This window comes from Rhinopithecus bieti, unplaced genomic scaffold (genome assembly GCF_001698545.2).
Source record: "Rhinopithecus bieti isolate Rb0 unplaced genomic scaffold, ASM169854v2 scaffold_48477, whole genome shotgun sequence".
NCBI lineage: Eukaryota > Metazoa > Chordata > Mammalia > Primates > Cercopithecidae > Rhinopithecus > Rhinopithecus bieti.
The window spans coordinates 257998-270820 of record NW_016819110.1 but is presented as its reverse complement, the minus strand read 5'-3'; the positions used below and the strand labels follow the sequence as shown (position 1 = coordinate 270820).

General features: G+C 46.0%; 1 protein-coding gene across 4 annotated transcripts in view; it reads right to left on the bottom strand.

The window, feature by feature from the left end:
* ATP7B (ATPase copper transporting beta) overlaps window positions 1-12823 on the bottom strand; it is a 77245-nt gene that overhangs the window by 22871 nt on the left and 41551 nt on the right. For all 4 annotated transcript variants that reach the window (XM_017858272.1, XM_017858273.1, XM_017858274.1 and 1 more), the window contains 6 exons: window positions 11767-11930; window positions 8883-9044; window positions 5475-5551; window positions 3794-3968; window positions 1965-2198; window positions 1170-1261 (listed from right to left, as the gene is read on the bottom strand). In XM_017858272.1, coding sequence (XP_017713761.1) covers window positions 1170-1261; window positions 1965-2198; window positions 3794-3968; window positions 5475-5551; window positions 8883-9044; window positions 11767-11930 — 904 coding nt within the window. The remainder of the gene's footprint in view (window positions 1-1169; window positions 1262-1964; window positions 2199-3793; window positions 3969-5474; window positions 5552-8882; window positions 9045-11766; window positions 11931-12823) is intronic.

Genomic DNA, 12823 nt, shown 5'->3' with positions numbered 1-12823 from the left:
CTCCAGGACACAGCTAGGGCAGGCGGGCTCCAGCAACAGTGTGATACATGGACAAAGGCATGCAGGGGAGGGGCAAGGCACAATGCCTCTGACAAGAGGAGTGGTTAGAGTCTGCATGACATCGGAGGATAAGAATCAGAGACACCAAAAACCACTGAGAAAACCAACAGAGAAAGATTCCCTGGTAGAGGCATAGGAGGAGACACCTCTCCCACCAACGGGGCAGGAGTGGGAGGTGCCACGGAGGAGGCTAGCTGTGTAGGCTGAGGGACAGGGAACTGGAGGGTTTCCACCTGAACGCTTCTCCTTCCAGCAGTCCAAAGTGAGACCACAGACTAATAGAAAATGTGGTGGGACCAGGGAGAGATTTTAGGAATATGAAGGAGGGCTGAAATAATCATTGCCTAGAATATAAAAAAGAAGCTAACCCCAAGAAGCCTTAATTAGCAAAAATTTCCATATTATTAAATATGCATTAAGAGTTAGTGTGTATAAAGGTTAAGAAAATGGACTCTGGATCCACCAGCCTGGGTTACATCTCAATTCCACTAATGAATACCTGTGCGACCTTGGGCCAGTTGCTTAGCCTCTCTGAACCTCAGTTTCTTCATCTATAAATTAAGAGTATTAATAGTACCTTCCTCAGAAAGTTTCCATCTTTGGTTAGATTAAATACAAAGCGATTAGAATAGTGTCTAGCAAACAATAAATGCAACAAGAGTTTCCAGGAATAATAATAATTATTATTATTTTTAATATCAGGCAACCTTATAAGGAAGATAAATTTCTCCTTCAATTTTTATTCTTTAGCAAGTTGAAGTCCTTATCTCTCTGCCTGTCCGAATCTGTATCTTACTAGGAAGGCCTAGTTCACATTCTATGTTCTCTGTGAAGTTTCCCTGGACCACCACTAGCCTTCCTCTTCTTAATTCCTGGAATACTAATCATCTACACCTCCCATGTGCCATTTGACACACACACACCACCTACAAATCTTGCTTTATAGTTCAATGCCTTGCTTTTGTAACTGGATTGAGAGGGGGGATCTTACTGTGTCTCTGCCCACACTGACAAGGTCTACTGCAATGTCAATACAACATGGGCATCTGATGCAGCTCACACAGGTTGATAGATACCAACCCCAAAGACGTTTAATAACCATAACCCACCTGATGATTAAATTGTCCTCACCAAGGGTCACAACAGTGGCTTCTGTGGCTTGGAGAGACATGAGTTTAGCCAGGGCTTCTGAGGTTTTGCTCTAGGAAATAACCAGAATGTGAAATGAGAGCTATTGAAAGCAGACCTGTCCAAACCCAGCCTGAGAGTCACAAGCGTGGTGTTAGAGACAGCTGGTGTGAGAGAAACAGTCGCACGGCATGATAAAAGGTTCTGCAGGTGGGCGTTACTTGCTATCCACCACACATGGCCACGTGTGTCACTTCCACACTGATGCACAGTGCCTGTGCCACCAAGGTCTGGGAATTACATTTCAGCCTGGAAACAAACAGTCTTCCCACTGACCATTTTTTTTGCGGTTCAATCTAATTTCTTTTAGGGCCTGAGTTCCATTCTCTTATAAGATACATTTCAGTGTTGGGGACAATGGAGGGTGTTAAAAATGGCATGACCTTGAGGAGGATGTAGGGATTTCCAGACCAACTATATACTCAGTTTTGCACTAAGAGACAATGTAGGCTCTGACCTGAAGGTCAGGGTTCTTTAGTTTACACAACACACCTGAACGATGGTTTTAATAATTAACCAGATTAGCTGGGATTTCAGAAGTAGTGACCAATTTGGAGATTAGTGACTAGAGCACCTTAATTATATGGAGGTTTCTTATTTCTTTAAAGTATGTCTCTATGCTGTGTATAATTAGTAATTCTAAACATGGTGTTCAGAGGAAGTGAGATTTGTTTACTGAAGGGGCAGCTCTTTTCTGAACCTGAAGCTGCTGTTACCTTTGCCAAGTGTTCCAGCCACCGCCCCAGGGCAATGAACACGAAGAGCATCGGGGGCGTGTCGAAGAATGTCACAGGGCTCCTCTCCGCCTTCTCGGCCACAGCAACCACCAGGATGACCAGAGAATAGACGTAAGCAATGCTCGTGGCCAGGACGATGAGCACGTCCATGTTGGCTGACCTGTGTCTCAGAGATTTGTAGGCCTGAACATAGAAGTACCACCCGCCGAGGACCTGAAAGACAAGGACAGTGAAGGCTGCCAGCACATAGGGAGGAGAGTTCAAGAAGCGACACAGGGCCGAGGGCCCTCGGGATGGCAAAGCCTCTAGCTTTGTGCACAGTCTTGACATTACTTCTTCCTCTATGATGCGCGTTTATGAAATATACTTTCCCATTCAGAGGACTACTGTCCACAGGAATGGATGACCAAGAGCATGTGAGACCTTGAAAGCCCAGCGCATACAACACAAATGTCTGCTAATAAGAGAATGGTGAAACATTGGGGGGCAAAAATCACGACTCATTTATACTGTAGACAGTACAAGGCATTCCATTCCGTAAAGAGAATGGGCTCTATCTATAAGCCACTGGCATAAAAGATGTCTAATACATGGTTAAGTGAAAAAGCCAGTTGCACATCAGTCTATCTCATATGATCCCATTTCAGTTAAAAAAGTCTGTATCTGTATCACATGAACATACACATACACACAAGTGTGCATTTTCTCAATATAAAGATTTGGAGAGATTCATGCCCAAAGGCCCAACTATTAATATTACCATAGCAACACTGGGGAATGAGATTGGGCGGGAGGCAGAATGTGATTAGCGAAAGGGCATCTTCCCCTTTTCTTCTTATACTTCAGTATGGTTTGAATCGTTAATAATAGTGTACATTACACTTATAATCAAACAAAATACAGAAAACCACAAATTCAGGTGGGGGGCAGTGGCTCATACCCGTCATCTCAGTGCTTTGGGAGACTGAGGTTGGAGGACTGCTGGAGGCCAGCAGTTTGAGACCAACCTGGGCACATAGCAAGATCCTATCTAGCCAGGCATGGTGGCAGGCGCCTGCGGTCCTAGCTACTCAGGAGGCTGAGGCGGGAGGATCGCTTGAGCCCAGAAGTTCAAGACTACAGTGAGCAATGATCATACCACTGAACTCCTGCCTGGGTGACAGGGTGAGATCCTGTCTGGAAAAAAAAAAAAAATCCAGCCTACCAATGCTTGCCCCCAAATAGCCCCTGAACATTCCAATATTAGGACAGGGATTTAGTTTTGTATTCCAAAATATATGCATAGAGGCACACTTCCCACCAGACGCACAGCTAGTTCCTTAATATCACCACCAAAGCAGACGTTTCATGTCTTTCTCTTAAATTATAATTTCCTCAAAGATTAAGGACCATATCTCCACCTTTTAAGATAGAACACTCAAGAGCAGCATGGGCTCAAGAGTGATCCAGTTGTTGCTTCCAACAACGAATGTAAATTAACCTAAACAATATGCAAATTGGAGACAGAGTTCACCACACCTTGCAGCAAGGAGGTTGCTATTCCAGGGACAGTTCTGATCACTTGAAATCAACTGAAACTGACAGTGAAACCAGGCCCTTAGTAGTCCCCCACAATGGAGGGTCCCCAAGCCCCACCTACTAGTCATAAGAGAGAAAAAAAGCAGCAACTGCCTGGGTGGGGCAGGAAAGCTGCAATAAAGTGCCATTTAAACCAAGTTAAAGGGCTATGTTTACGCTTAGCGGGCAGAACATCTGAGGGCCACACACAGCATGGAGGGGAGAGGTCTGCCCACCTTTCTAATACATACCTGGACAAAGGTACACAAGATAAAGAAGATGAGATTTAGAATGGACAGTCCTGGAATGATGTTGTGGTCCAGGACCATAGACTGGTGGGGCTCGTTGCTGGGTATCAGCATATAGATCATTAAGGCCATGACAGGGATGCCAAACACCAGGCTGCACAGGAAAGACTTCTTCCACCTGGAAAGCAAATGCAGCAACACAGATATATCAGACACTGCTTGCCACCTGGGTTACAAGCCACTCCCCTCCTGAGGACTCAGTTTAAGACCTGCCTTTGTCACATGTCTGGAACAGACCAAGGGTTAAAATGAAAGTAAGACCCTCTCTTTCTGACACTGGCCATCTGAGGGAGCATCTAGAGGTCTAAACATCACTACAAGGAGGTTCCAGAGATGTTGAGGCCCAGCCCCTGCCCTCACATACTATGGTTACCTTCAATTTATGGGTGAGGCAACTGAGGCCCCAAAGCTGAGAATCTAGCCCCAAAGAGGACTACCATCCTCGGCCTATGGTTGCCTTGGCTCTCTTTTCAAAATGCAATCTTATACAGACCCCCAAAGAAAAACCAGATAAAAGCAGTATTTTATTAATATAAACTTATACATCCAATTTTTAAACAATTATTTAAAATAGAGTCCATGAGAACAGTGACCACTGGCTGTCTCAATGAACACCATAGTTTGGAATCGGCGGTCATGGCCAACAGCTGTGGTCTCATGTTAGCTGCAGCATCCATGAAATTCCAACTGAGTGGTTGTGGAACCTCAAATGCACCTAAAACATGACATGAAAACCACCAGCCTGTGAGGCTGAAGTCTTAGGCTGTTGGACTGCTACTCAAGAACCAGACCACTAACTGGCTGTCCAGATGCCTCTCCTGTCAGTTCCTCCTGTGCCCTGGGCATGCCTACTGAACCAAGCCACAGCCGTACCCAAGGGTACCCCCGACCAATTCCTTCAGTCAAGCAAACTTCCACTCATTCTTTGAGACTCAGATCTTATGTCCCCTGCTTGGAGTTTTCCTAGACCTTCCAGAATCTGCCAGAGCCATGGATTTCATTGCTCACTCACTCTTTCTCAGCCAGACTATGGGCCCCTCCAAGACAGGGAAGATATTTATCCCCGCACCTAGCACACTGCCCTGAACACAACAGCAGCCTTTATGGTGCTGAATGAGTAAGTGGCCATCTGAAACAATGAATGATCTCAGGTCTCCCGCTCCTGGGCCATTTTCTTTCCACTCAGCCATTATGCCTGTCCTCAAATTCTAGTTCTAGAACCCATGCAAATAAAGTCTGAAAACAATATCAAAGGAAAAAAATCTATACTCTCTCCCTCCCTCCCAACTTAAGTGCTGTCCAATCTGCTAGCCAAAGGTAGCTAAATTTAAATTCCTTAAAAATTAAAAATTAATTTCCATAGTCACACTAGCTGCATTTGAAGTGCTCACCAGCTACATGTGACTAGCGGCTATTACACTGGGCAGTGCAGACATAGAACACAGCCATCATTCCAGAACTTCTTTCGGACAGCACTGTTTTAGAGGGTTCATATTACAAGGGTAAAGGCAGCTAATCCAGGAGGAAGGCACCATGGGAAGACAGGACCAGCGGGCAGAGTTGGGCCGAGGTAGAAGAAGGCACTTAGATGAGAGCTAGAGTTTATATTTTGTGTTCTACCTACTGCTTTATTTCCATCTTGTGGTCCAAGTGATGAGCGTTGGGGTTTCTCTGGGCCAGGGAAGCATGAAAGCCAATTTCCTTGTCATTAAAAAGAGAGGGGTGGGGGAAAAGGAGGAAGGTACTTGGTTAAAACATGCATTGGTAGAAAGCACTTTTCAGCTTTGGAAATTAGAAAGTGAATCTAAAAGTGCCTCAGAAGACTTTGTGGGCTTTCTGCTCACAACTTCTTTACCCAATAGCCCTACAAACCCTGTGCAGAAGTTTAGCACTTCTGGGAAGACAGCTTCCCCAGACCCCAAAGCTGAGCAGTGCTGACTTACAATTTATACTCAGCATTTTTGAGTGAAGGAATCCTAAATATCTAATGGCCAGAAACCTTCATTCCATGTAGGAGGAAACAGAAAGTTGGAGAGGATAAATACCTTGCCCAAAACCCCAGCCTTCTCAGAAGAGCTGGACCCAGAGCTCCAGCCTCCAGCTTCCAGCCCAGGCGTCTTGCCACTGTGGCAGAACTCGGCTCCTTCAGCAACTGGAAGCACAGCTTCCGCTGTGCCCCAACAGAGTCTACACTGTAGTCTTGTGCTGTGCTCACAGTTTAACTCGAGTGCTTTGTTACCACGTTCATCTGACCACTATATCTCTGATACTCTTTATGAACAATACACAGGAAAAACTGCCAGGAATGCTCTTGTCTGGTAGCACAATTAAGAGAAGGGCCCCAGGACTCTGGTGCTGCGACTTTTACACAAAAATTAAAAGTTGGGGTGGGAGGAAGAGCAGCTGAGACTGTCTAAAAACAAATCCTTTTACAACTAATACCAGCCTAATTATATTAGGAAAAAATGGCCCGGAAATGCAAGAATGGAGAACAGACATTAGCAATATTCCCCAAATAAGGTCAGCATGGATGCCGCACTACACTTAGCAGGTTGGGTAGGGTAGAAGCAAGCAAGATATCAGAAATCAGAAAGGGTTGGCCAGGCACGGTGGCTCATACCTGTAATCCCAGCATTTTGGGAGGCCACAGCAGGTGGATCACCTGAGGTCAGGAGTTTGAGACCAGCCTGACAAACATGGCGAAACCCCGTCTCTACTGAAAATCCAAAAATCAGCTGGGCGTGGTGGTGCACACCTGTAATCCCAGCTACTCGGGAGGCTGAGGCAGGAGAATCACTTGAACCCGGGAGGCAGAGCTTGCAGTGAGCTGAGACCGTGCCACTGCACTCTAGCCTGAGCAACAAGAGCAAAACTCTATCTCAAAAAAAAAAAAAAAAGAAAGAAAAGAAAAAATCAGAAATGGTGACAAAGCCGTGTTCAAAGGCACCACGTGCGACTCTTCTTGCTGTTGACTACATCAGTCTGATGTTCGAGCCTCATCAATGCCATATCACTACTGTTCTTTAAGATTTGTGGTGTACTAGACTCACAAAGGCCACTGAGCTGAAAGCACAAGTCCTGGGTTTGAGCACCAGTTCTGCTGTCCGTGAGCTGGAAACTGTGAGTAAAGTTACTTAACCTCTCTGAGCATCTTTCCTCAGCTGATAAAAAAGCTGTGTTGTCTGCCTTCAAGGGTGGGGCCCTGGACCATCAGCAGCAGGATCATTTCCACATCAAAAAGCTCTTCCGGGGCTGGGCACAGTGGCTCACGCCTGTAATCCCACCACTTTGAGAGGCCAAGGCTGGTGAATCACCTGACGTCAGGAGTTCTAGACCAGCCTGGAAAACATGGTGAAACTCCGTCTCTACTAAAAATACAAAAACTAGCCAGGCATGGTGGCAGGCACCTGTAATCCCAGCTACTTGGGGGACCGAGGCAGGAGAATCACTTGAACCCGGGAGGCAAAGGTTGCAGTGAGCTGAGATCGCGCCATCGCACTCCAGCCTGCGGGGCAAGAGCAAGACTTTGTCTCAAAAAAAAAAAAAAAAAACCCAAACCAAAACAAAAACTCTCCCAGGCTGGGCGCAGTGGCTCACGCCTGTAATCCCAGAACTTTGGGAGACTGAGGCAGGCAGATCACCTGAGGTCAGGAGTTTGAGACCAGCCTGGCCAACATGGTGAAACCCCATCTCTAGTAAAAATACAAAAATTAGCCAGGCATGATGGCACATGCCTGTAGTCCCAGCTACTTGGGAGGCTGAGGTAGGAGAATTGCTTGAACCTGGGAGGCAGAGGCTACAGTGAGCCGAAATCATGCTACTGCACTCCAGTCTGGACAACAGAGGGAGACTGCCTCAAAAAAAAAAAAAACCTCTCCCAGGCCATATAACAGACAGCATCTCTCTGTAAACACACACACACACACACACAGAAGAGAAAATTCAGGATACTACATTAATCCTGCTATAATAGGTTTCATTTCATAGGCAACTTTATAACATGTAGTTCCCACTAAATTTATCCTTACTAGCTGTTACAAGTTAGTCTTGTTCAATTTTGACGGCCTTAACCCATTCAGATCACCACTGATGCTCATTCTCCTATAGTCTAGTATTGTATAAACTGTAAAAAGGAAATGGCGGCCGGGCGCGGTGGCTCAAGCCTGTAATCCCAGCACTTTGGGAGGCGCGGAGACGCCGGGCGGATCAAGCGAGGTCAGGAGATGCGAGACCCATCCCCTGGCTAACACGGTGAAACCCCGTCCTCTACTAAAAATACAAAAAACTAGCCGGGCCGAAGTGGGCAAGGCGCCCTGTAGTCCCAGCTACTTGGGAGGGCCCTGAGGCAGGAGAATGGGCGTAAAGGCCGCGGGAGGCGGAAGGCTTGCAGTGAGCTGAGATCCGGAACAGCTGCACTCGCAGCCTGGGCCCGCCAGAGGCCGAGACTCCCGTCTCAAAAAAAAAAAAAAAAAAAAAAAAAAAAAAAGGAAAATGGCATGTCTATGGACAAACTGGGAAAGGAGTAAGAGGCAGGGCATGCATGAAAATTCTCACTGATTTTCCAAAGCAGAAGCGGCCAAGCTCTCCACGACAAGACTGGCCGACTGGCCGACTGGCCTGGCATAGTGGCAAAATGTGCTATCATTTTTCCCAAGGCCAACATTCCTTTGCTCTACAGATACTTGGTTTGGGCATAGATCACATTTAAAAATTACAATTAGGCACTTTAACCCTATGTACAGAGTATCTTGACAATATTGATGTTTCTTAGGCAATATCTAAAATTAAAACAATAATAATAATGTCTTTTCCTCATCTTTCTCTTACCCATTCACTGATATCCTCTCTCAGATTATTTACTACTTACTTACCTTCAGTTTATTTTAAAATGACTGAGCTTATTTCCATGGGAAAAGTCGAAGAATTTTAGGTTATTTTCATTTTTTCTCAGCTATATTTTCTCATTTTTCTTCACTGATTATACACTACTGTTTTTAAAAAGGTGAGTACAATTTTTTAATGAATGACTTACCTCAATAATTTTGATAATATCCCGTGGACCAATAATTTCCGGGTCAAACTTAACAAGGGCTTTGCTGGTGGCAAGGGCAACGGAGGCATACGTGATTCCATTTGTCCTCGTGAGTTTGGACTCTATGTTGTGGACACAGGACGCGCAGGTCATCCCTGTGATCTGCAACAAAGGATGGCAAGAATCCCACAGACCCAGGATCAAGGCAGCCTGTGAAAGACAGTCTGGGGAGTCTGGGTAACAGGCAGTCATGAGCCTTTCCCTCCTCAGCACTGCTCTCGAGACCCTGGACTACACCTCCAAACTCCGCGTGTGAGATTCTCAACGTTCCTCCAGCGGCTTCAGGGACTAAACAGTGGCTCTTCCCCAAAACAGGTACAGAAGACAGCCAATCACGAAGCAGATGGCAACAGACCAAGGCTTGACTTCCGGCTCTGATATGGATGGGTTTTTATAAGCCCCTCTCCACTGTCTGTTACCTCACTGCAAAGCCAGGATACTAATGTCTGTATGGGGATGTGCACTTCTGGGAAACTCGTGCACTCCTGAAATACTCTCGGTAATCCCAAGTCTTGCTGGCATGCGGTCTGCAGCTGCTGCTAGCATCCTCCCTATTTTAGAGCTCTGCTGGCTCCAAGGGTGATGATGTTAATACCTCTTATTAATAGGAGAAAAGTGGCTGACGCAGGAGATGTAATCAAAGGTGGTCCCAAGGTACAAACAGGGTGTTGACAGGTGAAGGGAAGGATGCTACCAGAAGGAGAAGCTCGAAAAAGACAAAAGGCAGGATAGCATGAGGTGTTCAGGCAAACATCAAAAGCCAGGCTTATCTGGGCACAGGATGCCCAAGAGAGAGGAGGGAAGGCTGCAGGGCTGGCTGGGTCCACAGCCTGAAGGCTTTTGAGCAGCCAGCTGAAGTGTTGCTAAGCTAGCACCTGATGAGAAGTCGCTGAGGGGTAACGAGCACTGGAACGACGTGATTGGAGCTGCATGCTGAAATTCACATCAGTGATCCCAGAATAAACACCCAAAGAGCCAAGGGTCCCATCTGGAATTAGGGAGAAGGAAGAGGGGAGCTCATCTGTAATCAGAATGCATTCAACTTGGCCCAAGACCCAAGGTAAAAATGGGAATGCAAGGATCACCAGGCAAACTTAGGAGCTTACCTGTTGGCGGGTGACTGCCAACAGAATTTTAAAAATAAAGTCTCCAAATATTTCTATGGTACTTCTCTGCTCTCCACTTGTTTTTATAACAACAGTAATAATAAGTAGCATTTATTGTGCACTTGCAACGTGACTGGTGCTGTCCTAGGCCTTGTGCTGCTCACACCAAACCTAAGAGGTAGGTCTCAAAACCACAGTACTGAGAGGTTTAGGAACTTGTCCAAAGTCGCACAACCAGTGACGGGTAGAGCTGAAGCACGTCCCCAGATGGGCTGGCTCCAGAATCTGCTCCGAGCCACTGCCATCTGCAGCATGAGGCAAGTCTTCTCAGACCAGGTTCGGAAGTATCCCTGCAGCAACAGGGCCAAAACTCAAATCCAGTTTTTAAAGCCTACACTGCTTGTGCCATACCATGCTGTGTGTCCTGACATGGGAAAGGGAAGTCTTAAGTGTGACGTGCTATTCCTGGGATATATATTAGGCAAATATGAAGCAAATAGATAATTCACTCTTCTGAGGATCAGTGGTCAGCATTTCCTAGAAGACTAGTTCAATACAGAAGTTCACATAAAATCTGAATATGTGATGACAATGTAACTGTTAATACAGCATGGTTTGTTTTAAAAAAGAACACTACAATAAAAAAAATTGTTTAAAAGAAATGTACACCTTTTCCAATAATCCTCTTGCTTTACATTTTCCACATAGAAGTCTGAGCAGGCAGAGATGTCCCCATGCAGATCCCGAGGTTTGCAGCAGAGACCCTCCCCTCTTGTTGGGCACCTCTTGTGGGACTGACCGAAGCTGTGACGCAGCAAGTATCAGCTATGTCCTCCAGACACAGAGAGGCCCTACCAGAGTGAAGGGTTTGCTCCACAAAGAACACAGCTGCTCAGGAGCTCACCGGCCTCTGTGTCCTCAATGCTTTCCCCTCAAACATCCAGTTACCACTAATGACTGACAAAACACACAAAGGAAGTAGAAACCCTCTGATGACCTGGGTAAAGCAGCATCGTTCAATTCTCTGTGAGTTATTCTAAGTCTCCCTCTGCTTACACAAAAAGAGCTGTACAAAAAGTACAGAAGTGCTTTCAAACATAGCATGCTCTACGCATCAGATACACCCACTGTTTTCAATAATGTGTTGGCATGTAGACAGATGGGAAACAATACCTCCCCACCCAAAACACTGGCAACAACCACCACCTGGAACATTCCCCTCAGACTGAGTGTTGTGGAGCACTTTCGCCCTCTAGACACCCATGCACCTATCACAAGTCCTCTTCTCTTAGAACAGCACTTGCTACCACATGGACTTCCCTCTTCTGCCTTGAGATAGTTGCAGGCATGCTGGCTTCTTTTTAGGCTTGAAGGACTGTGTTCATGTTCAACTCCCCCTAACCACCCAGCTCAGGGCAGTCCACAGTCTTTAATTCATCTTTCTTCTATACTTCTGCAGCTCATCATCTCTTCCTTCTAACACCCCGAATACTCTCAGTGGGATCCTCCCCATGACTGTTTAACGTAACTGACCTTTCTCAAAATGAACAAGTCATTGTTGTCGGCTTCAAAGGAAGGTGAAACAAACAAAATACCCAACAACAACAAACCAGACATGTCCAAGATGGGGAAATTTACTAATCACAAAGATGGATGCTGTCCAAAACGCAAATTGTCAGAAGAAGCCTGTAACCCCGAAAAGCACCCACTGTACTTACTGTCAGCTCAATGTTGCCATCGGAGCCTGCGGAGTCCTCCATGACTGCTGCCTCAAAGCCCAGGTCCTGGATCAACTGAGCTATCTCGAGCGGCTGAATGACCTCCGGGTCATATTTGACCTCTGCCTTTCCCGCCATCAAGGCAACCAACACGGAGAGAACACCTGGAACCATCAGGTCATGGCTGTAACACTCTGGGTGGGCAGGACCTCCAGGGTGACACGGTCAACATAACCGAACAAAGAAACATATCTTCCCAGAATCCTCTAGAGCAGCAGTTTTCAAACACGGCTACACATGAGGATTGCTTGGAGAGCCTTTAACAATCACAACGTCTGGTCTCCAACCCAGACCAACCTAATCAGAGTCTCTCAGGGTAGGTGGCAGGCATCTTTATTTCTTTCTTTTCTTTTCTTTTTTTTTTTTTTTTTTGAGATGGAGTCTCACTCTGTCGCCCAGGCTAGAGTGCAGTGGCATAATCTCAGCTCACTGCAACCTCTACCTCCAGGGTTCAAGCGATTCTCCTGCGTCAGCCTTCTGAGTAGTTGGGATTACAGGCACGTGCCACCATGCCTGGCTAATTTTTGTATTTTTAGTAGAGATGGGGTTTCACCATGTTGGTCAGGCTGGTCTTGAACTCCTGACCTCGTGATCTGCCCACCTCGGCCTCTCAAGGCATCATTTTTTTAAGAAAAGTTCTCCAGGTGATCCTAATGTACAGGGAAGTTTGACAGCCACTATTCTAGAAGAGCAATGCTTCTCAAACTTTAATGGACATATGAATCACCCGAGGACCCTGTTAAAAAAGAGCTTCTGACTAGTCGGTCTAGGAGGAGGTTTGAGGTCTGCAGGTCCATCCAGCCCCCAGGTGATGCTCATGCTGCCAGCATATGGACACATTCTCACTCAGGCTTTAGAAGACACCAGTGGAATAAGTAGTGTGGTCTGCAGTTACTGACTGCTGTTACAGAAAGGATATCTCTTTTTTTTTTTCCCTCCAGACACTTTCATACAAGGAAAAAATAAAGAATTTTCAAAAGTGGTTTTCCTTACTATT